Source organism: Carassius auratus, chromosome 2 (genome assembly GCF_003368295.1).
Source record: "Carassius auratus strain Wakin chromosome 2, ASM336829v1, whole genome shotgun sequence".
Taxonomy (NCBI): Eukaryota; Metazoa; Chordata; class Actinopteri; order Cypriniformes; family Cyprinidae; genus Carassius; species Carassius auratus.
Window position 1 is genome coordinate 20,059,182 of NC_039244.1, and position 21,494 is coordinate 20,080,675.

At 40.4% G+C, this 21,494-nt stretch overlaps 1 protein-coding gene across 2 annotated transcripts; it reads right to left on the reverse strand.

Annotated features, from left to right (window-relative positions):
• Positions 1-1,622: 1,622 nt before the first annotated feature.
• LOC113119839 (chromodomain-helicase-DNA-binding protein 8-like) lies at positions 1,623-21,208 on the reverse strand. 2 transcript variants are annotated; one of them, XM_026289530.1, is made up of 39 exons: positions 21,104-21,208; positions 20,284-20,459; positions 18,736-19,763; positions 17,988-18,263; positions 17,781-17,897; positions 16,763-17,244; positions 16,549-16,663; positions 16,145-16,348; positions 15,929-15,997; positions 15,780-15,835; positions 15,048-15,165; positions 14,825-14,908; positions 14,435-14,572; positions 14,187-14,308; positions 12,311-12,554; positions 11,962-12,138; positions 11,694-11,837; positions 11,510-11,608; positions 11,260-11,419; positions 10,801-11,011; positions 10,477-10,672; positions 10,216-10,386; positions 9,765-10,055; positions 9,444-9,664; positions 9,109-9,311; positions 7,144-7,300; positions 6,966-7,055; positions 6,567-6,670; positions 6,280-6,403; positions 5,958-6,033; positions 5,585-5,859; positions 5,271-5,503; positions 4,377-5,024; positions 3,844-4,187; positions 3,669-3,755; positions 3,487-3,588; positions 3,294-3,404; positions 2,446-2,550; positions 1,623-2,165 (listed from the first exon to the last, which is right to left on the reverse strand). In XM_026289530.1, the coding sequence occupies exons 3-39, from the start codon at positions 19,666-19,668 to the stop codon at positions 1,788-1,790; spliced, it is 7,665 nt and encodes a 2,554-aa protein (XP_026145315.1). In that variant the 5' UTR covers positions 19,669-19,763; positions 20,284-20,459; positions 21,104-21,208; the 3' UTR covers positions 1,623-1,787. The 2 variants fall into 2 exon arrangements, with proteins under 2 accessions (XP_026145315.1, XP_026145306.1); XM_026289521.1 differs by having other exon boundaries at positions 3,844-4,190.
• Positions 21,209-21,494: the final 286 nt, after the last annotated feature.

A 21,494-nucleotide genomic window follows, 5' to 3' on the forward strand; every position in this document is an offset into this window, starting at 1 on the left:
CAATTTAATAGTATATGCTCTTCTGTTTCTGGTAATCCACACAGAATACAGTTCCAAGACTCATGCTTATTCATTTTATATATAATTTATTTTTTTTAAAGCAGAGTGTACAATGCGAAGTCTGGTAATGACTTTATCTTCTCTTCTTGATTTTGATAAAGATGTCTTCGTCTCTCCTCCTTATTCCAAACTTCTTGCCATCTCATTTTTATTGCTGTTCTTATTTTAGCCTTAACTTCTTTGCTTAGTGGAATATTTATTTCTATGTGATAATTTTAGTGGTTGTTTTGTGCAACTTCATTTCAATCAACTCCAACATGTTCTGGAACCCATCTTGAAACATCTTAATTCCCATCTTTTTCACTCTGTACATACATAAAAGAATTTGAACATCTTCCACTGATAAAACTTAAAGCAGAGAATGAATCTGAACATATTCCCGCATTCATTGGTCAAGTAGAACGACTAATCGCACTCAAGTTTAAATACAATTCAATTCATAGCTTTCAGTCACGTGACTGACCCTGGAAGCACCACACAGCTGTCACATATTTTTCTCATACTAAATAATGGTGGTCAAATGATTTAACCATATGCAGGACAAAAGTGTCAATGGCTGAAGGCAGTAAATCAAGTGTTGTAAAAGAAGAAGCCACAAAGCATGCAGCTTTCAGGAAGAGCTGCACAAAGAGCTTCACCAAGATAAACAAGCATTAATGTTTGTTAACTGGAAGATAACTGTGACAAATAGTTAAACCTGACTTACCTTCAGCACTGTAAAAGTCAAGAAGCGTTAACCCTGCTGCATACTGAATTTCTAGGACTTTTATTGTCTAGCAATAGTCAACCTTAGAATGTAAACTATTGTAAATTGGTGATTTAATGAATGTATGGGTCAACTAAATCCACAACAAAGCGAAGTTGAAACTAACGTATTAAAACAATAAAGACGATGACATCTGTTGATACCACATCCAAGTATGAAATATGAAAGACAGAATGAACTTGCTCTTCTACTCGGCATGTATTCCAGGAAGCCAATAAAAAGGTCCTTGAGAAGTCATTTAAATAAATACCAACAATTGATTGAAATGAATTCAACCGACATCAGTTTCCACTGTTGACTGCTATTCATATTTATAATCACAGAGACAGCTGGAGTCAGTTATTGAAACGGGGATAAACGCATAATTTTTGCATCATTGCAGGCATAGGACCAACTCTACTTTGTACAATACAGCCATCATCTGTCTAACATTGTTTCAGTAACTAAACCTAAACCCCAAATCCTACCCATACCCTCCCATCTCCCAAACATACACACAAAAATGATTTACACCCAACAAAACTCAATGTTCTTCACCAGACCGAGGCACCACAATGGCTCAGCTCAGTGCATGACTATGGATCCTCCAGCGCACTGTTAACAGTTCAGCCTGAGGATGTGAACAAAAAGCTCCTTTCTCAGCCAATAAAGGACGAGAGGGGCTTACTGTGGGTATGTGAGAAGTGAAATTGATACATTTAATCTACCTGGAATTAAGATTTTTCTCAATGTGCCGAATGAGATGTAAAAAAAAAAAAAAAAAAAAAAAAAAAAAAAAAGGCGGCGCCTATATCTTTCCTACACAAAACAGTCAAGTACAAATTCAACCCAAAAAAAAAAATCTATTACTCCATATTTTAAGCAATAACATCAATAATAATTATAAAAATAATGAAGGCAGAATATAATAAAATAAAAGACTGTCATGATCTCGGTCTACTACATCTAACATGAGATTTGGTCAATCCTCGGAGCTTGAGGAAGAGTCTGAATTCTTAGGTGCCATGATGACATCATCCAAAATGGCCTCTCTGTCGGAGCTATCATAGCCACCTTGGGACAAACTGTCGCCTCCATCCATATCAAGAGCACTTGGCTCGATCTTCACATTGTAGGCTGGAGTAAGGAAGTGGTGAGATGACGTGAGGTGACTGCCGTCCTCCAGGTCCTCGTCGTCCATCATGTATGCACCATCGGAAACTAACGTCTCGTCTTCGCCACCTCCCAGGAGAGGGTCTTCAGTCTGGATGGAAGGGGTGGAGAGGTAATGTCGGTTCTTTTTGGGGACTGAAGCATGGGGACTCAACAGTCTGTGGAATAAACTCTCAGGCAAGAAGCCCTGAGGTTAAAGAGAAGGATCAGACCAAATTCCACAAAAATAACCACTGACTGAACTAAAATACACTACACAATCATGATTCCAATCATCAATGACCTGACTTCTGCTGGAAAAGTACTCTTTTATTGTCATGTTGACAAACTATTTTCCTGTTTGACACTGTATAGCTGCTTTGACACAAATCAGTTTTGTATAAAGCACCATAAAAAAAGGTGACTTGCCTACAAGGGTAGATGGGGTTAATTACCATAAACATGGAGCTAATACAGGAGACACTAACCGAGTTGCGAACAGTCTCAGACCATTCTGGTGCTACAACGTGGTCAGGATTCTCCTCCAGGTGCTCTCTCAGGTCCTGTAGTAAAGGCCCGTATATTCCACCAAACTGAGAAAAAAAAATAAAAAATGAATAAGACTCAGTATAACACCAACTGCATTCAACTTCAAATATAATCAAGAACAATAACTGTCCCATATAAAACACATTGTAGATAGTTTAGCATAAAATAATTTTAGCAAATCAGCAAATCATTACTTCAGTGTCACATGGGCCTCTGAAATCATTCTAATATGGTGATTTGGTGTTAAAGAATTTCTTATTACTAATTTTGAAAATAGTTGTGCTGGTTACTTTTTGTAGTCTAAACGGGAAAAGGTGTTAATAAAAGCTAGACTTCTGCGTCGAATCAAAAAAACAAAACATTCTGTGATCGCACCGCATTTCCTCCTAAACATTTCTGCTTGTGACATGACAAATTCTCCATCATGTTGTCTTGTTACACACCATCTTCTGTTCTGTTGTTGTGTTCCGTTTTCTCATTTTAAATAAAGGATCTGTTCTTCGATATTTAACAACTCAAGCTGCAAAAGAAGGCGCTTTTTATTAGCCGCCATCACTGCTGCAGCTTGTTCTTCAGCTTTTGCCTTGATACTGTGGGTTACACCATCAACATACCCTGTGGACACTGGATTCTAGTGGTCTGCGTGTGTAATTGCACGATGACGAAGACAATGATGCAGAAGCATAAATGAAAACCGTCTTGTCTATGGCATAGAGGCTAAAGCGTAGGTCTGACACACAAGTATAAATCAGTCTTTATGGCAGAACTGCCAAATGTCTTCTCTCACCTTCTTTCCTGTCCTGAAGTCTATAACCTTCACTCTCTCACTCCCGGTAAGTGCTGCTCCTTTCTCTACCCTCTTCCTCCTCCTCTTCCTTTTGGTCTGGTTCACCAGTAACTGCAACAGAGAGGGACATTTTTAGCTGTGTCGGTCCAACAAGGACTCTTAGAAGACCGTTCAACCTGAGTTTCACACTTACTTCTAACATGTCTCCCTCCACTTCATAATCTGGGTTTTCCTTGAGCCAGTTAGGAAGGTCCCTTCTACGGGGAGCATGGAGAACCCCTTCAGCATCTACCAGCTAAATGTCAGAACACAAACACATTATGCAGCTGGAAATACCTCTAATACATCAGTGTAAACTTCTGAAAATTTCTGTACCTCGTGGTCCTTTTTCTTTTTGCGTGCACTCCCTTCACCATTTGGCATGAGAGCCTGCTTCGAAAATGTCAACTTCAGCCCCTCCTCCTAAAGCATATGAAACAAATGCAAAAATGAAACCAAGCAGAAGCACAAAAGACAGTTTAAGTTCATAAATGTCTGAAAACCACCTCACCTTTAGGAGTTTTACTGTAAACTCTGATTCTTGGCCTTCATGAGTATCTGCAGACAGGGCACTGTTGCTTTTGCGTGCCACTCGGGGGTAACCAAGGCCATCTCCGAGGTCGTGCTCTTCAGATGTAGCATTGAGCTGTATGTCAGAGACGTAGCGGCGACCTGAAGGCCAGTGCCCCGTTAGAACCAGCGAACAAAGGTTTTCTATTCGGTTTATCAACACACGGTCTTTGGGCCAATCAACTCTCAGAGGGTCAGTGAGGGACTCGAGTGCGGCGCCTTCTTGAGATGGTGTGAATGAGAGGATGCTGTTTTCTTCATCACCATCACACATCTTAAGAGTTGCTGCTAAGAGATCAGAATCATTATAGTAACAATCACATTCAAATCAACCCAAATTAACCATTATTGGTGGCCAAAGAACAAAAGTAAAAACTTTATGCCCAGTGAAGATCAGAATGATTAAGAAAATGAAAATAGACCCTTTTTATTTTTATGTTCTATGGATATGGATTATAAATCGTGTCTCCTTACATCGCTCTCTCTCAGCATCACTGTCTCCGCTATCATCAGAGCTGCCAGAATGACGGGAGGAGGAAGACGAGCCTGAGTCTGAATCGGAATCCGAATCTGTTTGTCCTTCACCTCTCTCTCTTTCTCCTTTTCTCTCACTCGGACCATTGTTTTTGCTCTTCCAGCCCCATGCCGCTTGAACTCCAACTTTCCCCTCAGAATGAGAGAGAAGCATGGCTGGAGAGTCTGACGGACAGAGGGCCTCCACCCCCAGCAGCCGAGACTCATCATCCAGGCTCTCCTCCTTGATAGTGGTGGGATCCTGGGACTGATTTAACGTTTGAATCTGCAAAGCTGCTTGGGCTTGCTGGTTCTGGAGGTAGTCGAGGCGGCTCTGACTGAATGAGTACTGCGGGTCAGAGAAGATTGAGAGTTCTGTGCGGATGATGCCATGTCTAGCGGCGGCTAAGAGCAGCTCGTGGTCGTGCTGTGGGATGCTCCACCAGCTGGGCAGGCCAGAGGAAGGTGGTGCCAGGCTGAGGCGTTCCTCCAACGAGGGGTGGGGAAGAACTCGCTCACGTAGCCGGCACAGCAAGGTGACCCTGTAGAGTGTGCGCGTGGCTCGTTCCTCTGTGATGGGGGCCAGAGACTGGGACAAATCTTGAGATTCTAAGAGCGGAAGCAGGGATTATAGTAGACAATGTGTTATTAAAAAAAAAAACATTTTTTATAGGTTTATTTCAGTTTTAGCAATTTTAGTACTCACAACTAAGTTGCCAAGGCAAAATGTTTTATTTAACGAGGCAGCTTTAAATATTAATGTTTTCGTCTAATATTCATTTCAACTACTGAAAACTTGTAAAACACATTGACTTCAAGTAAAAGTACATAACAAAATTTTAAAGCATAACGCACCTTCTCCATGTGCTGGCCGAACGTGACACACTTTCCGACACATGGACATGAAGCACTTAAAGTAACGTGTCAAGCTCTCATCGGTTTTCTTATCAAGTCGAGCAAAAGAACGGAAGCGATTCCAGTCCAAATGATGCTTGTCCCCTTCTGACGCATTAGCCTCTTTCTTTATTCTTTCGACCCCAAAAGTTGATACCACCCTGTAAAAATCACACTCTTCCCTACGAGTCCACCTGAAACAGAGAAGCTTATGAGAATGCTGGACAGCGAGACTGAAGATGCGGCTTCAGGAACAGGTTTCTTGAGGAACACACCTTTGTTGTCGTTCTTGTCGGGCTATCTCTTTGAGTTTTGTGGCTTGTTCACAGCGTCTACGTCTACGGTCGCCCTTCTCTGCTGCCTCCATCTTAAGCTGCTCTCGTCTGTAACTGCGTTGGTAGGCTGTAATAAGACGGCGAAGTCTGGCTGTGAGCGACGAGCTTGTTGGCCAGTAACACAAATCTGACGATCCCGAAGATGGCCCCTCAACCTGCACAGGGGCAGAGCGATCTTCCACACAGATCTCACCGTCTGCATTCACCGAATCACCCTGAGGAGCACATTATCCAATTCTTTTGTAAATTTCAATTCCTGATAACACCACAGCAAAAAAATAAAACAATTTGGTGTGATTCTAAAGGCATTTACCTCTTCATATAACTCCTTGGTGTGTCTTGTCGCGGGTTTGAATTCTGGATCTTCTGAGTACTTGTCATAGTCCCCTCTAAAACACAATAAGAACACACAAGTTCACAAGGAAATTCAGCAATACTCATTCAGAAGCTTAACTATACCAGTCAATCATACAAGCTGAAAAATGATAATGCAGGAGTCAAGAGATCAAGTCTGCATTTCCCCTAAGCATTGTAATCCTAAGTAGATTGTAGAACCATTGTCATCAATGGTGTCAACGGTCAATGTAGCTCACAATTCTTTTGAGAAACATTGCACAAGTCTGTCTGATACTGACCCCTCCCCAAGCTCTCGGTCTGCTGCTTGCTGCTCCGCATTAATGTCCTGCTCATTTGGACGGCCACATCGCTCAACAAAACATAAGCAGGGGTCAGCACGCATGGTGGTGTACATCTCATATCCTGAAACAGCAAGATGCAGATTGTAAAACACACTGATCTGCAAGACTATATATTTTAGCTTGTGGGCACTTCAGAATGTAAACTCTCCTAAGACTTAAGGACTTAAGTTCTTCTTAAATAACTGAACACCATTGGACATGACGTTAATAAAGACTGCACATACCATGCTTATAGACACCAATAAGCAAGCATCGGTCAGCTTCTGCGTCCCACCAGCCAGATGGAACGTCCTGCTGCTCCATTTCAGGCAACCAGATATCAATATCCCTGCAAGGAAACACACTAGCATCAGTGAAGGAATTTAAAGGAGTTTTCTAAATCTAAATTGTGAAACCTGGTCAATGCACCACAGAAACCCTAATATTTAAGCTTAAACAACATAGAAAGATCAAAGAATTAAGGATTTAGTGTTAACTGTTGATGTTATGCATTTAGCAAACGCTTCAATCCAAAGCGATGCAAACTTTTGCATTTAGATGAACATTTATGCATTTAGCAGATGTTTTTTTTTCAAAGTGATAATGATTTTATCTAAAGCAGTGACATTAGATGATGGCTCTACCTTGCATCAGCTCCTCTCAAAACAGAATCAGCATGTTCTCCAATGACCTCCTGTTTCAGGTAATACAGCATACGTACTCTCAGCAACACTCTAAAAAAAGGGGACAGTGAAATTAAGACACTTAAGCAAATATTTTGCAGAGTATAATAAAATAGTGTTCCTGATAGGTCTAACATACTTGTTGCACTGGTGTTTTAGGTGTTTTCGGTAGCTGTCATCAAGCAGAAGACTGTCAGGATTATATTTTCGGATCCACTCAACTTTCTGCACATCAAAAGAGCTCTGAGCCTTCACTCGTTTCCCCTTCCTGCCACGGGGGACAGGGATGGACAGGCCTAAAAGAGAGCAGAGTGCCATAATGAGCATTTATAAAAGCTTTAAACTTACTTAGCATGAAGCTAATGCTCCATTTCACAAGCTACATAGGAAGTCATTCATATCCAATGGAGAGTAGTATGTGAGTTAGGAATGTAATGTTTCGATTGTCTCACAATTTTTTTTAACAAAATGAGATTGAGGACATACAGTAAATGAAAATGTGTAATTTTATTAGGCTATTGATGCACGTGTCTTTGTGAAATTCAAATAAAACTAAATTGAAGTTTCAAAAAACAAGTTACACAAATAAAAGAAATCTCTTAATATGAACAAACTAAGGCTTAGTCTGTCCTCTTTCAGAGGCAACCACTGGATTTTATTCATGATCCAAATGAAGATGCATCATACATGCAGCATGAGTAGTTTTAATCTAAATTAGACTATAATTTAGAAATTTGAAGCAGAATGCTCTAACTTTAGCTTTGTGAAACTGTACAACATAAAACATCTGAGCGAAACAGCAGACAAGCTGAATGAGATGCAGATCCACTCTCTGACAGCAGGTGGTGCTTATGAACAGTAATGATAGTGTTTCCTGGGTTACCGCTGTAAACAAAGCAAAGCTGTGCTTATGAACTATTTTAATATGCATTGTTCCAAGTATGCAGTCTGTTTAATATGCAAGCCCCTTTAAATGGGCTGTATGTAGGATTGACACAGAAGTTGAACTAGGTATTGCAATCCAAATTCAAAATATTGGAGTTGTTTTTTCTTTCACCCGCCCCTCCTTCTCAGACTTGACAACACTAACAGGAACGAGCACACTTGATGATGAATGAAATGAAATACACTTGCAATACATCAACTGGCAACCCAGGGTGCTGAAATACAATTGGGTAAACAGGCGGCGAGCAGGTTTCACGAACCAAAACAAAGACCGACATTCCGGAACAGAACGTACATTTTCAAAGGAGAATAACTGACTAAAGCAATGTTTTTTTTAAATATCTGCAAACATATTATGGTATAAGTTGAACTAGGTATTGCAATCATGGCATGCAAGTGCAGCTCCTATCTCTTTGAACAATTAAAACAGCCATATTGAGCGTTTCATTTTCCCCATTCAAAACTATATGAGTGACATGTCTTGAATACTCTATAGTCTTTAATTGCTCGGAGGCAAGATGAAAAGAAAATAACATGTAATTTTTCTATTACAGAAAGATTTTTCCTCAGAGATACATTCATATAAACTCCTACTGCAATTGTATCGCGATTTGTTTTGCATGTGAACCGATTTGAATAAATTTTAAACTGGCTTGCGATTAAACATTACATCCCTAATGGGGAAATGCATGAAGTTCCACTCAAATGCGTATGCTGAATTTTCAAATGCAATGTGTCATGCTTTACTTTAATGTGTCATGAACTTCCAGATCAGATTAGAAGAATTTTAAATCAAAACTATGAGCACAAGGTTAAAATTACCAATACTGAAACAATCTTTAAATAAAATGTTTGTAATGTGGCCAGTAATGAACAATTATGTCCAAACTAATGGTTTGATACTGTAATTATTACAGTTAGTTATGTCAATTAACCCACTAAGAGTCTTGTTTTGTGCAGATATATTCATATATTGTTTACTCCAACCAATTTGAAAGTTAGAAATGCAACAATCATACAGGAAAGTCAGAGATAGCGAAAAGGTGGCTGGAAAATTTTGACCAAAAAAACTGAAGACCTGATGGAAAACCACCTGAGGGTCCTTGCTGGTAGAATCAAAGAGTATTAATTAAAAAAAGATTATAATAAGAAGTCATACCAGAGTGATTAAGCAGAGCCTGTGGTTCTCGTCCATTCTCTGGAGGGGTGATTAGCTCCCAGATGAAGCTCTTGATGTTCTCATCTCCACGGTAATGTATCAGACAGAAAACCAGGATGACACGGCAGATGGTTTCCACGTCACGTTCACTGAGACGCCTCTTACAGCGAGCATGAGACAGTATATCCCGCCAGCGGCCCCATCTGTATAGACAAAATCATGCTGAAATTTAAAATGTATGAAATTATAATTCCACAGAAAGTTTCATACTCGTGGAATGAACAGGTGAATTAAAACCAACACAGCTAAACATGGTCAGGAAGAAAGTCACATACCCATAAACAAGTAGGTGTTTTTCCACTCTGAAGCAGTCTGTGCGCCCATAACCACCACCAGAATGCCGGTCTGAGCGCCGAGAGGCCCGAGATTGTCGGGAATTATGGGCTGTGTAGTCATCATCGCTGTCCAAGTCAGAAAGATCACCACCCTCTCCTCGCAGGGTGGAATACTGACGTGTTTGTTTCCTTATTCTTGGTGTGTCAATCACAAGAGTATTCTGCAAAGAGTTGGCATGAAAAAAAGGATTAAGGAATAAAAGGATAGACTAACAGAAAAATAAAAGATCTAGTAACAATTTTCCAAATGCTACACTGTACCTTCCTGTTGAAAGAGTCCATGTCTATCTCAGCTTTCGTGGCCCACTTCTGCCAAAACTCAGGATCATCCAGAGCAATATCTGTGCGGTTCTCAGACGCCACAAAACTGGCCTTGGAGAAGGTGGATCCTTTACCTTCACTCTCTATAGTGATAGTAGTTGCTCTTCTCTGAAGTATCTGATCGATGTCCTCCTCACAGAAACGGCTGCCCTCATCATTCTCGTCCATAATGGCTGCGTAAGCACCTTTACGAAGCAAATCCTCAATCTCCTTCTTTGAGAACTGCTGGATCTGAGGAAAATGAATAGTATTCCAGTGAGTGATGATCTAAAGTAACTTCTGTGTTGAACTTGAACAATTTAAAGTAATTCACCAAACCATTCAGGTTTTGAACGAATACAAACTATCCTTTAATAGAACAATATCAAATCAGGATTCCTTTCATTCTTACCCCGTTAACACTGCTGTCTTTATTTCCACTCATGCTTTGCAGAACAGCTCGATCAAGTCCCAGTTTAAGACTCGCTTTGTCCAGCATCTCCCTTTCATAGGAGTTTCTGGTGATGAGACGATACACCTTCACCGCTTTAGATTGACCAATACGATGACAACGTGCCTGAGCCTGTGTGGAAGAGAAGACAAATGATGAGACTGAACATGTAACAGAAAACATTGTCTAATCACTAAAAAAATTATAATGTCAGATCCTCACTTGAAGATCATTCTGTGGGTTCCAGTCCGAGTCGAAAATAACACAGGTGTCAGCAGCAGTCAGATTAATGCCCAAACCTCCAGCCCGGGTACAAAGCAGGAAGACAAAGCGATCTGAATCAGGTTTACTAAAGCGATCAATGGCCGCTTGTCGCAGATTTCCTCTGACCCGGCCGTCAATGCGCTCATACAGGTATCTAATCAGAGAGAACATCTCATTTTAGATCCATCTAACAAACCAGATGGCAGAATTACAATTCTTTGGCTGCAGTTGCCTTATAAATCACACATTTCCATTTCACAGTTTCCATTTCTAAAGCTGTACCTCTTATGTATGAGGTAGTCTTCAAGGATGTCGAGGCACCGCACCATCTGTGAGAAGATGAGCACCTTGTGCCCGCCAGCCTTAAGGCGAGGAAGCAGCTTATCCAGCAAAACCAGTTTCCCTGCAGAGCGCACCAGAGCCTGGAGATGAAAGTCTGGAGCCATAGGATCATACACCTCCCTCAGCTCAGCCACTATCTTCTCCTCGGCACCTGCACAGACAGACAAAGAGTGGAAAGTGTACAACAAAAAGATGAGCAATATAAAAATAAATCAGGATGGGAAACCAATAAGCAGCATTTTAGCATTTGTTGGTGTGTGTGTGCGAGTGCAATACAAGAACAAGACCAACGCAGTCACAAGTTTGAAGTAAATCCTATGCTCAGCAACATGTAAACAGAGACTGCAAGCCTATAATTACATAAGAGCCACTAAAAGGGAACAGCTATAAATTTTGTACCTGTAATGAGGTACGGGTGGTTGCAGCACTTTCGAAGTTCCATCATTGTGTTGAGGAGATTGGGTACATTGCTGTTTTGCGTGGCTCCCATGCTAAGGAAGCTGAAGTTACGTTCTAGAATAGCACGGTAATACTTCTTCTGTACATCAGTCAACTCCACCTGGGGACCACAGAAAATGATGCACTCAGAATATTCAAAAGCAAAGAGAATTAACCATTTGGAATAGTCCTGATGCTATAAAGTTCATACCTCAATAATGGTCTCTTGCTTTGGGGCAAGGTTTTTTTCTACATCTTCTTTCAATCTACGCAGCATCATGGGCTTTAGAATTGACTGCAGTTTCTGGACCTGATTATCAAAGACAGAGACTGTGTTGGAAACTGCTTGATGCTGTTAACAGATGATGTATCTGCCAAAATTTTATTTTTTCTACCTGCTCCTCTGTTTTAAGATCGCCAAACTCTCGCAAAAACTCGATCTCTGAGGGGAACTGGGCCGGTTCCAGAAAGTGCAGCAGACTGAACAGCTCCTCTACTGTGTTTTGAAGTGGAGTGCCGGTCAACAACACTTTATGCTCCTGAAAAGGGAGAAAAGAAAGAACTGTCAAATTAACGAATCACAATTAATTATTTTGGAACTAACACATTAATACATTCAGTTTCTTTTAAAGAAGGCCAAAAATAAAAAGATGAATCACTTACATGGTCAAGCATCTTGAGGCTGTCAAGGAGTTTGCAGTTTCTGTTCTTCAAACGGTGAGCTTCATCTATAACTACACAGCGCCAAGAAATCTCCCTCAGCTCTGGGCAATCGGATAGAATCATCTCAAAAGTTGTGATGAGCGCATCAAACTTATAGGCCCCTGGTATTAAGTGTCCCTAAAGAAGACAAAAAAGAGGGCAAGGGAGAGAGTAAGCCAGAATGGGGCTATCATAATATACTAGTACAACTTTAACAACTTTAAACTACTTTAGTATTTTTTTTATGTTTTAAATTAGATTTTTATTTTGTAAACTGACAGAAACACACAATGCAAGCATCTAAACCAACCTTGTCATCTTTGCAGTACATTTCATATTGCTGGATCATCTGTCTACTGGCCAGACTGCCGTGGTAAACAATAGCATTCATATCTGTCCAGGTGCAAAACTCTCTCTCCCAGTTTGTGATGGTGGATAGAGGGGCGATGATGAGGAACGGCCCCTGGACCCCTGCAGCAAACATCTCTGACAGCAGGGCTATAGACTGAATGGTTTTTCCCAGACCCATTTCATCTGCCAGGATGCAGTTTTGCCTGTGTAGGAAGTCATGAATACAGGAGAGAGGGTGTAAGTAATGGATAAAGATGAGCAACAATTTTATTCAGAAAAAAACCGCAACATTAACAATAAACAAAACATACAAAGTTGTAACCTACTGTATTGTTAATTCAATCAATCTCAGTAGTGAACTATTATAACTATTATTGACCCCATGAAATTGTTTGAATGCAATATGTGACAACCCTAGATTGTACCATGGACAAAATCAGTTAAAATCAACCAAATTTTTAACATTCTTCAGCACCTTTTCACCTACGCCAACAGTCCTGCCCGAATCAGACAGCAATAAAGTAATGCGCCTGCATTAGTTATTTGAGTAAGGCCATAAAAATTCAAACAAAGATCCCAGGGTGACGGTTCTGATTAGGACACCCACGATTACCATCAGGAGGCTGCTGATCAGTCCAAATAGAAGGCTCTAGAAGGATTTACTTAGTTTCTTTTATCTCCAAGCTACTGCTTTAGCACTGGACAAGTGGCAGGTGATATTTATAATGGGGGGGGGGGCATCTTATGCTAGAGCACATTTCATGCACCCCTGAGCAGGGAATAAATCTTCAATATTTTTGGTTCAGTTTCCAGTAAGAGAAGTTGTCATGTGAGAGTTCATAAGCCTAAAGATACCTCAAAGCTAAAACATGGACATGGAAAAATAAAAAAATTCTTTAAAGATTCTCGAATGTGGAAAATTCTTTAAAAAGTAAATAACATATTAAGCCAGTTTTTAATAGTTTTTAGCCAGCTGAAAACCCCAGGCGCTCATCTGAAAACTCCCAGCTGTGAGCCCCTGTGAGCACTTCTGTAGCACACTGGTTTTCTTTCAGTTGAGACGCTTTGGTTGTTATGATACTGAATATCAGTAATGTGTAGTAAATAATGTAGCAGACACATTGTAAATGAAATACTGCAAGCATTATTTCTCATATCAATATTCACAGCAGTCCAGGTATCCCATCTAATACAGACATGAATACACGTAGACAAGCAATAATAATGTCAATCATTATAATAGTATGTGTATGGCAGTCCCAGTCATAGTTATTAATATTCTGAATTGTTGTTTGTCCAGCTCGCGCTGCGCTCTGAAGAGATAATCACCGTTGTACTACAAGGAAGTGCTTTACTCAACCAAATGCATCTTTTATCAGGTAAATAATATATCCATGACATATATACACCGGCTGAAATGTTTTGGAATTACCTGTACCCTACCAGATCTGCCCGTGTAAGTTTGAGTCTTGGTAAATTTTTAAATCCCTGCCGCCAAGATGCTCCTCTGTCGGTCACGGATTATGGAAAGTGAAACATAAATCTATAGTGGTGGTTGGATTAATTCACGTACTTTGAAAAGAAAGAAGCTTCAAATAAATATTTTAGATTCTTTTTCAGCTTTATCATAATAGGCTGTATATTCACTTTGGGAGAAAACTGGTAGATCTGTGTGAAATCAGAGCTCTCCCATATAGTCAAAGTCGCATAATCATAACACCCCACGAATATTCGACTGTTAGATTGGTAGTCGAATCAGGCTCCTTGAATCAAAGCATTGGATCATCAACACCCTTAGTGGACATTAGGCCTTAGTTTATTAGCAGGGTATTTACCTGTTGTACCAGTTGAAAAGCAGCCAGTTGACTCCCTCCAGTTGGTACTCTCGGAGCTGGTTCCCATTCTTATACTCTCTGGACTCATCTATCTTCTTCCAGGCACTTGCAGCAGGTCGAGGCTGATGGAAGAGCAAGTCTTGTTAATAATTAACCACTGTAAAAATGCTCTGGTGACCAGGCACTGAGAGGAGAGAGGAAGCAGCAGATAAAATGGTATGTAGTGGATGAGCATGCCAATATCTCACAGTTCTCTTGAGTCGGGCCGGGCGGCTTTCAATCTTCCTGAATTCTTCTACTTTTGCTCCATCAACATCCTCCTTCAGCTCCCAAGTAGCATCTTCATAGGGCAGAGAGCACCACTTCACTAGGTAGTACACAACCGGCTGTGAGAGGGAAAACAACACTCAGAACCAGTGTTTTGGAACAGTGCAGTTTGAATTAAATGTGATTAGATAAGACTAGGTAACAAGAAATGTTAAAATCACTGGATATTCACAGACCAGTGCAGTCTGATACATTTACAAGTTACTCTTTTTAACAAATCATTCAAATAGACTCACAAATGCACGAAATAGGAGTTTGAGTATCAGTCATTTGACATTTGAAAATGTTGTCTGTGGTTGATGAATTCTTACCTCCCCATTGTCTTTATCGACACTATGTGACTCATCCAAAATACGATCGACTTCCACATAGTCTTGATTGAAAGGTTCCTCATCCTAAAGCACAGGGAAGCATTCCAGATATGTTTGTAAATACTGAAGAACACAATTAGATGAGATTTTCTAAAGCCATGTGTCTTATTCTACCAAACAAAACATTTTACATTTGGCTAATTTCAAATGTATAGGGTCTTACCTCCTGAAATATGTTCCTCATCTGTGCCTGTTTTGTCTTGAATCTCTTCAGCTTCTGATGGATCCTCTTGTCTCTTTGAAGCTGCTCAAGACTGGCCCATTCACAGTGCATGTACGAACTAGAAACACATCATAAATTAACATTTTCAAGAAAATAAGAATTGCATTCCACAAAATAATTGCTTGATCGATTGTTTAGAATTAGACAGATTTAAAGGGTTAGTTCACCCAAAAATGAAAATCAGCCCATGAATAATTACCCCCTTAAGTCATCCAAGGTGTATATTACTTTTCTTCTTTCAGACCAATCCAATCAGAGTTATATAAAAAAAACTGTTTTTGATCATCCAAGCTGTTTAAAGGCAGTCAGTGGGTGTTGTAGAGCATCAGTCCAAAAGAAGTGAAATAAAGCGCATCCATTTTATAATAAAACGTATCTCACACTGCTCCGGGGGGTGAACAAAGTCCTTGGAACTTTGCAACAGCTTGGAAGATCAAAGAGAATTTTTTATATAACTCTGATTGGATTCGTCTGAAAGAAGAAAAGTAATATACACCTAGGATTACTTAAGGGTGAGTAATTCATGGGCTAATTTTCATTTTGGGGTTGAACTAACTCTTTAAAGATTTAAAGTTTGTCTTTGATAAAAAATAAAAAATAAAAATAAAAAACCTAAAACTAAATCTGGTCTATTTTCACAACAAAGGCTTGAGAAAACAGGTGATGACTTACTAGTTTTTATATTTGACAAAAAATTCCTCCACATTAGTATACTGCCCTGGACACACCTGGATCAGGACAAGAAAATGCCACAGAGATTTAGTCAGAGCAAATGAGCTCAAGATTTCACAAGTTATTGGTAGTGATTAACAGATGCTTGCCTCCTTTGTGGTCACCCGCATCAATAATATTTTATCCACAATAGCAGCATCCTCCTCACTTGGGTTCTCCTGAAACAAATCAGAAACATTCCAATACATATCAATTTTTTATTATTATTGGTGGCATAGGGTCAACTGTAAACAGCTAAAAACGACTGACAAAAGCAGTAATGAGGAGGAGAAAAATGGTAGTAAGAAACACAAACGTCTACGCACCACAAAAAACTGCATGCTTTGAAGACCATCACCATCCAGTTCCTGTCTGAGTTCTGCTCCCATGGACTGGAGATACCCAGCACCAGACACAGGAGCTGTGGTAACATCAACATCCGCGTCCATTTCATCTTCATCATCTGTGATTTTAATGTCCAAATCCTCCGTGTACTTCTTCCTCTTCACTTGACGGTTTGAACGTCGCTTCTGTTGAAAGAACAGGATCACAGGAGAGTCGATAAATCAGATTTATGGCATTGTTCTGAAGCCCTATATTCAAAATTCTGTCACAATGCAACCAATGCCTGCCAACACGTACAACACTTTAATGGCTTAATATAGATGCTATGAATCACTCACTGAGTGACTGATTTTATTTTAGTAAGAAGTACTAAAGCATGTAATACCTGTGACATTTCCTCCTCCAGTGTGCGGGGTGAAACAGGTGGGCTAAGATCTATATCTGAATGATCAGAGGATCCATTTCTTTTCCTTTTCTTACCACCCACTAGAGTGATGGTGCTAGGGAGAGGAAATAAAGTGTAAGAATAAAAAAAGGCAGAGGCACAAATGCGCAAATGAGCCAAACTCTTCTAGGGAGAAAAAGAAACCATAACTTACTTGAGCTTAGTCTTGGATTTACTTTTACTGCCTCCGCCTCCAGAAACCACTCCTGGAGTCTTTGCCTTGGATTTCTTGTCTCCTCCCGCCACCACTTTCCCTACTCCTGCACTTGGGCTTTTCTTCTTGCTCCCTCCCCCTCCCCCACCACCACCTACTCCTTTCTTTTTTGCTCCTCCAGCCCCTGCGACATCATCTAGATCTGCAGAGGTCTGTCCGGCTGGCAGTTCATCCTGGTTAAGCACACGGGGGATGTTCCTTTCACCCCTGGCTTTGGCCCGTGCGATGGCCTCAGCAACAATGCGATTTGCTTTCTCCTGTTTGCCCAGGGTCTCCACTCTTCGCACGGGCTCCTGGACCTTTGCCAAACGCACACCGGAAGACGCAGCTGTAGTTGTGGTGCTGGACGCAGAGCCGGCAGCCAAGGTATTGATAACTTTAACCACAGAAACGGCCCCACCAGCACTGGAAGCGGTGTGTGACTGCAGAAAATATTTATTTTATAAATATTTATAACTTATTTTTACAAATATTGGAACCAAATGACATTTGATTGACTTTAATGAGTGACATACAGCTTATAACTACCTGTAAGTCTTACTACCTGTAAAAAAACCAGTCGAGTTTATTGGCTGGTTGTTCATATGGCAAACTGCTTATGTGTAGATTAAGTGTATATATATATATATATGTTGTCTTGCAAAATTAAGGCATTGTTTAAATTCAGTTATTGGAACTCTCTCATTCATTTGGCAAGGAAAATGATTTTCTTTTACCAAATATTTTGCCCTTTTGGGTAGTAAAAGAATAATTAATGGAACATTTTATGAATCAGAATTATTGTAAGGAATTAAACTAGACAAAAAGTGTAAACATATATAAAATCTTTAAATAGCAATACTTCATTTTCTTCATATTCCAAGTGGTACAGAAAAAACAGAATGCAGTGTTACCTAATTAATCAATATACATTAAAGAACATCACAGAACCATAAAACAGATGCAAGAATTGCCCTACCTGTGGCTGCAGCAATAGTTTAAGAGGCACTGCTAGTCTTTGTCCTCCTTGGCCTTGAGAAATCTGCACCACCTGAGGGCTGCCACTAGCATTAGCTCCCCCAGAAACCAACTGAAACTGTTGCACACAGAGAAAAAGCGTCCGGTCACCAAAAAGTTACAAGAAAAAGAATATCTTACAACACATATGACCTGTCCTTTCACTCACTTTGGCTCCCTGTTGGTTAGGCTGCTGTTGAACTTGCAGCTGAATGGTGAGTACTTTCGGCTGTGCACCCGTTTGACCCATCTTGCCTTGGGTGAGAGCTGCCAGCTGGCCTCCCTGCAGGACCAACTTCCCCGGCAGAGAGCTCAACACCAGCCTGTGCTGCTGACCCTGCTGACCCACCCCAGCAGCTGCAGTTCCCCCAACTGTCATTGTCCCAGCCTGGCCTCCACCTTGCGAGGGTTGCTGTAGCACCAGAGTGATCCTCTTTGGTTCCCCCTGAATAGAGATAAAAGGGGCTATTAAGATTCTAACAGCAAAAATAACTACAAATTAGTAAAAACAGCATGCTAAACTTATTTTATCATCACTAATATACCATTAATTTGTATTGATATTTTGAATGAATTTTTATTTTTAGCTTTTCTTTTATTCAATAGTAATATTGCTGTGTTTATCAAAAAAAAAAAAAAGTCCATATAATTAATATAATATTGTTATTTTATCAAGTTAATATATAGATGTAAATGCTGCATAGCAAACTAGCTGAAATACATTTATTTAAAATGTATAATATGTATTATTCATATAATAATTTACACAACTGGTAATCATATAAATTCGATTTTTTTTTATTTATATTAATTATTATAATTATTATTTAGGTTTAGGATTATTTTATTGCAAGCAACCAAACCCTGTTTTCTGGTTTTAGTTTTAATTGACAATAAAAAACCTGGGAGAGACTGACCTGCTGTGAAACTGCTGAAAGTGTGACACCTTGAGGTCGGCCGGCCGCTGCTGACGCTCCAGGGGATGTAGTAGCTGGCGCTTGGTCCTGTGTTTGTAATGCCACCTGTGTCTGAGGCTGCACCTGGACCTGTGCCTGTACCTGTGCTGGCTGTGACGGTGACTGGAGCTGCGTCTGCGCAGGTATCTGCACCTGGACTGGCTGAGTGTGAACCTGCGATTGAGTCTGGGGCACAGAGGTCAGTAACACCTGCTTCATCGGGCCATTTGGAGTCTGAACTAGCCTTTGGACTCCTGTGCCCATTTTAACCTGTCCCTGCCCAGGAGATGTCGCATTTAATACCATCCCTGGCCTAAGCGGGGTCCCTGTCAGAACTCTAGCAAGGGTGACTTTCCCTGGAGAGCCTGTGGCTCCTGTGACACCCTGTAGCACTTGAGTCTGACCCTGAGGGCCTTTGAAAATGACAATTTTTGGGGCAGACTGCCCTGTCGCCTGTTGCGTAACAGCGATTTGCTGAGTCTGCAGCTGCTGGGTAGTGACTTGAGCCCCTGATACAGGTACTCCAAGAGAAGAGCTCAGCAGGACCGTTGCCGCCCCACTGCTATTACTGGCCACCGAGAGAGAGGGCTGAATAGAAATTGATGCCGGGGCAACAGAAACCTCATGGGACATCTGGGTGGGCTGCTGTGTTTGAAGGGTCTGCAGAGGGATGGAGGCAGGAGCTGCAACAGGTGTTGAGATTAGAGCTGGATCTGTGACATCACTGAGCACAGAGACTCCAGGATCTGGTGAAGGGTCCGTAGGTGGGTCCACTTGGCCCAGTGCCAACTTCAGCGCCTCCTCGACTGGGTCTGAGGAGAACGCATCCTCCGGTAGGGAATCCAAATTGAACAGTGGTGTGTCATCAAAGAGGTCCATAATGTGGTCTGACATCTTGTCAAAGAGTTTGTGAAAAAAAGAAAAGAACGTGTGATATCCAGTGTCGGTAGAAAAACATCCAACAAGTCCGAAGAGATTTTGCAATTATGCTGTTGAAGGAGAAGAAAAAAAAAAGAGAGTGAGAAAAACTGTAACCACCTACATCAATTCTTTTTTCCCATATGTTAATGAAGTTATAACATAATTAAGAAGAGTTACTGGATTCCAGTATACAGTAAAAATGTATCAAGTATTTGGCCTTAAATAAATATATATATTAACAAAAAATTTTTTTTTAAAAAATGGATATTGTTTAGGATAAAGGATAAAGTTTCTCAAAATTTAAGTGAAATGGGAAAAAATAAATAAATATAAATATATATATTATGTTAAATACAACATACACACATGGATAATATAAATGAAATCATAATTATACACACTTATTAGATAGTTTTCTGTATATATCTATATGTCAACATGTCAATACTGTTATGCAAAACATATAAGTAATATACTGAGAACAAAATCTACAAGCACCTTCAAAAATTTAAAGATACCTACAAATCACTATCAAATTCACATCTATCAGAGATAATATGTAATCTCCAGTTTGACAGGTAAACTTACCTGAACTTAATTATAAGGGAGTGAGGAACAGGAAAAGAGAGAGTCCACCTATTCACCCTTCTTCACCCTCTCTCTTCCTCTCCTACTCTCTGGAGTTACTTTTTGCTTGCGTTTGACTTTTTGTCTGGTTGAAGTGAGCTCTAGAAGATCCATCAAAAAATGTGTGTAACGATGCCCTGGAAAAGACAAAATAATAATAATTTACATGAATTACACCATTGATACTATACAGTTGCTGCATCTTACTAAACGGCAGTGCCATCACTTCACATGGCATCATGTCTGACTGACGCTTATGTCACTTAGCGAGTATCCTAACATTGCTTTTGAAAGTCAAAGAGTGCAAATTTGTATTACCTCTAATGGCATATACTTTTTCATTCCATCAGAATATGTTATTCAGTTATGTTTACTGAAATCAACATTGCCTTCCCATCAATGTGGAACAACAGTCCTAAACTAGACACTCGACAAACCCCATCAATGTTTACAATGGCGATTCCTATAGCTATAAATGCTAAATATGTGCTCGATCATTTAGTTTTTCTCTGACGACCGATTTAAGCTGTATCAAAAATTGTCCATCATTCATAATACATCTCACAGTTCGGACTCTCTTTCAATCTCTCTCATCAACAAACCGGACCAAACCAAAGGCAACGTGCTACAAAAACCATAGCCCGACTACGAACAGACATGGACAAGGCCGCAAAGCTGTTTCGACTTAGCCAGGGCGTATTTTATAATAAAATATGCCCTAATAACGCTGCCATCCAACGCCCCAACTTTCCCCGCAATAATTTCGGGGTGCTAAATTTACCTTTGCATCGACACACATGGCTTTCTCCGTCTCACAACACTGTACGATTACAGGAAACGGCCAGCGTAGAGCAGGAACTAACTTCTTGCCAGCGCTAGGTCGACCGCGCAGCCCCCGATCTCATGTGCTGTCCGCTGATTGGTCCATCATCAGAGGGACTGTCAAAAGGAACACATTCCATTGGTGGAATAAGTTGTCTATCATTCCGGTTTGCGGAATTACAGGGCGGGAGACATTTAATGGGTATCGGTCGTACGGATAGTTTGGTTGTGGCTGCACTAAATGCGGCCTACTTGTTATCAGCGCGATTCAAGATGCTCGTTTGTTAGAATTTAAACGGCAATGGATTAATTTCTTTATTATGACTATTTAAGGAAAAATGCAATATTAT